The sequence below is a fragment of the Mirounga leonina genome, unplaced genomic scaffold, assembly GCF_011800145.1.
Source record: "Mirounga leonina isolate KUSES-001 unplaced genomic scaffold, KU_Mleo_1.0 Mir_200, whole genome shotgun sequence".
In the NCBI taxonomy this organism is placed as follows: domain Eukaryota; kingdom Metazoa; phylum Chordata; class Mammalia; order Carnivora; family Phocidae; genus Mirounga; species Mirounga leonina.
In genome coordinates, this window is record NW_023270503.1 from 26,594,873 (window position 1) to 26,598,696 (window position 3,824).

The 3,824-nt window shown below is 48.1% G+C and overlaps 1 protein-coding gene across 1 annotated transcript in view; it reads right to left on the reverse strand.

Annotated features, from left to right (window-relative positions):
* Nucleotides 1-2,744: 2,744 nt before the first annotated feature.
* The window catches only part of LOC118025151 (keratin-associated protein 16-1), a 1,315-nt gene continuing 235 nt past the window's right edge, over nucleotides 2,745-3,824 (reverse strand). The window contains 1 exon segment of the mRNA XM_035027476.1: nucleotides 2,745-3,824. This exon segment is cut by the window's right edge and continues 10 nt beyond it. Within this exon segment, the coding sequence (XP_034883367.1) occupies nucleotides 2,745-3,824 (1,080 nt within the window).

Genomic DNA, 3,824 nt, shown 5'->3' on the forward strand with positions numbered 1-3,824 from the left:
AATCATCACAGTGTGCACTTCAAATATCTTACAGTTTTGTCAGTTATACCTCAATAAAGATGAAAAAAATGTCTCAATAGGGACATCTTTCATTTTGCTGTGGTTCAAGGCACTAAAGATACCTGGTATATCACCAAGGGCTGTTGTGATCACATCAAGAAACATGATGATGCATAAAAAAACACAAACTTTGGACAGAACCGTATGTTCTGTATGTTACATGTATTTACATGGTATGTTACTTTTGTATGTTTCTTACTCCCTGTGGCTATCCTGAATTCCGTGTTTAGCATTCCCTTGTGAATATATATAAGGTATATATTTGTGTGTATGTGTGTGCATATGTGCACATGTATGTATACTCATACATACATGTATGCATGTGTGGGAGGTGTTGTTTTTGAGCTTTATAAACATATATGTGGTCTTGAGGCTTGTTTCTGTCAGCTCTACTCTGGTCAGGTTCACCCCTTTTTTGCATATGGCCATTGTCCAGTTGTGGGGTTTTGGGGGGGTTGGTTTTTTTTAAGATTTTATTTATTTATTTGTCAGAGGAAGAGAGAGCACAAGCAGGGGGAGCAGCAGGCAGTGGGAGAAGCTGGTTCCCTGCTGGAGCCCAACGTGGGACTAGATCCCAGGACCCTGGGATCATAACCTGAGCCAAAGTCAGATGCTTAACTGACTGAGACACCCAGGTGTCCCTGTCCAGTTGTTTTCACTGCAGCATAGTATTTATTGTGTGAATATACCACAATTTTCTTGTCTCTGTTTATGGGCCCTTGGATTGTTTGTCACTCATATTCATCTTATAAAATAGAGGGAAAGAAATCTTACCTCAAAGAATTGCTATAATTTATATGAATCACTGGGACTGTGCTTGGGACAGAGATTTAAAACCCTGGCCAACTCCTCTTGACTCTATAAGGAGATAGAGATAAATCTCAATGGCCTGATGAGACAGTAACCCTGACACCAATGTGCTGGTTAAGTTCCACCTTTGAGTTCCTCCCTCTGCCACTAACCCAGTGGTTCTCAAACAGGGACGATTTTTGCCCCTCATCCCCAGGGATGTTTGCTACTGTCTGGAGACACTGTTGATCATCACAATCAGGCAATCAGGGGATGCTCCTAGCATTTAGTTGGTAAAGTCCAGGGATTCTGCTTAATATCCTACAATTTGAAGGATGGTCCTCACAACAAAGAATTATTCAGCTCAAATGTCAATAACACTAAAGTTGAGAAGCCCTGGTCCAGCCCCTCTTGTGCTTAGGATAGCCCAAGCTGCACCTTGAGGACTAGGGATAGCCCTTTATGCCATGCACTAAGTGACTACTTTGAAGAGACTCTGTCCTTAGGATTGCAAGGGAGTATGTATGGAGTTTACACAAGGAGTGTGACTTGCAGAGACTAGGAGAACATAAAGTGCAAGGCTGTTTGCAGGGGCTGGGTATGTAGAAAGTCTGAGAGCAAGTTGGTTGGCAGATGGCAGATGCAGAAGAACCTAGGTGGCAGCAGAGAGGTTGGCAGGAGGTAGATGGGCAGGAAATGGGCTCACAGCACAAGAAATCCAGGTTATCTTCCTTATTGTAAGTGGGACCTCCCACTTGTTTTTATCCCATTGTGAACCCCAAAACCATTGGCTTGCTCCCCAGTCTCCCTATATCCAAGTCCATGCGCCTTCATTCAGTTCTCCACACCAAGGCCAGAGGGACATTCCAAAACCCAGTGCTTTTCATGTCACTGCCCTGCATATGGCCCCTCAATGCCTTCATGTCAGCCCTGCACCAAACTAAAATGTCTCTGTCTAACATACAAGGCCTAATAGGGCAGGTCACTGTCTACGTAGCTGACCTCAGAGCTCACCTGCCTCCAAGCACACCTCTGCCCAAGCCTCACTAATGAATGGTGGGCTCACAAGCCCCATTCATTTGTATGTTTCCTCTGCCTGGAAAATGCTTCCTTTCTGGTTTTGGACTGGTTAATTCTTATTTGTGCTGAAAGACTCAGCTTCAGTATCATATTCCCCAAGAATTCTTCCTCATTTCTCCCCATGCCCTGCTGAGTTCAAACTGCCCTATGCTTGCTTCTCTCCCAGTACTTAGCACAATGCAATGAAGTAACTGTCTCTCTGCCTATCTGTCTCCCCCACCCCCATCCTGATAGTGAGCTCCCTGAGAACAAGGACTGAGACTTTAGTCTTCTCATTCCTACAGCCTAACACAGTTCCTGGCTAACAGCTGTCTAATAAAGCTTGTTGGATAGATGAATGGATAAAGCTGCTCTTGAAGACAAACCAAGTTAGCTGATGAGAGTATGACATTAACAGAGCAATGAGAACAGCATGTCACTTCAACTTAGCCACTTTATTGGACAGTTAAATATCTTTTTCTCATGGAAGAAGTCCCCAAGGAACATGAGTACACCCAGAAAGGGAGCACATGCATGAGGACAGAAAAAACTTAATGCTGGGAAAGGGACTCAAGATGATGTGGTGAAGTCGCTCTTTTCAGCTTGATGGCAGCAGCAGGCAGGAACCCAGAATGATCCCCCTCTAGGTGCCCAGGGCACCTTCATTTGGACCATTAGGAGACTAACATTTCTGGTGAGTTCTTTGAAGTATAAGAAGATGGCAAGTGATGGTGCAGAAAGATTCTAAGTAAATCATTGTGAGCTTTGGGGAGGGTACTTAAGGTTTCTCTCTAGCTGGAGGTTTTCTTTGCAGGAATCAGTGGGCTGAGGCCAGATCAGTGGTCAGCAGGCTTGGTGGCAGTAGGCGGGCTGGCTGCGGCTTTACGGGTGGTTGGGCTGGTGGGTTTGCCTTCACTGGGCTGGCAGGGACTGGCATTTGAGACCTCGGCCTTGCAGGATGTTGAGTCAGTGCAATCCGGTTGGCTAGAAGTAGATTTTTTGCAATCCCGTTTACAGGAGTCAGCACAAGGCAGATGGGAGCAGATGGGACGGTAAGAGAGTGAAGTTACACAGGCCGGGCAGCGCAGGATGGAATAGCATGGGCGGTAGCAGGCAGGGCGATAGGAGATGGATGTCATATACGGCTGCCTGTAAGTGATGGGTCCAGAGCAGATTGGGCGACAGATTGGGCGGTAAGAAACCGAAGGGGTGCAAACAGCCTTCTGTTTGAAGGAGCTGGGTATGTAGAAAGTCCGAGAGCAAGTTGGTTGGCAGATGGCAGATGCAGAAGACCCCGGGCGGCAGCAGAGTGGTTGGCAGGAGGTAGATGGACAGGAAACGGGCTCACGGCAGAGTGACCGGCAGCGCTTGACTATGTAGCAGGTAGGTTGCCGTGGACTGGGCACATAGATACTTGCTGAACAGGGACTGGGCTCAGAGCAGATGGGTTGGCAGATGCTGGAGATGCAACAAGAGGGCTCTTGACAAGTGCTGGAGACACAAGGTGGCTCACAAGGGCTTGGAACACAGCAGACAGGGCGAAGACAGACAGGCTCACAGACCAGAGCCACATAGGGAGCTGACTGGCAGTTGCTGGGCTCTGAGCAAGATGGCTCACAAGGACTGGGGTCAGAGCAGACAGCCTGGCAGCTATTAGCCACAGAGCAGACAGATGGACAGCAGCTAGGTGTGGGGCAGACCGGCTGACAGCAAGCAGGCTCACAGACTGCTGGTTGGCAGGAACTAGGCACAGTGCAGACAGCTGAACAGCAGCTGGGCTCACAGATGACTGGCTGGCAGCAGCTGGGTTTGCACACAATGAACTGGCAGGGAGTGGGTACACAGAGAACTGGCTGGCAGGAAGGGGCCTCACAGCCCACAGGTTGGGCACAGCTGCTCACAGAACAGGAGGGCTC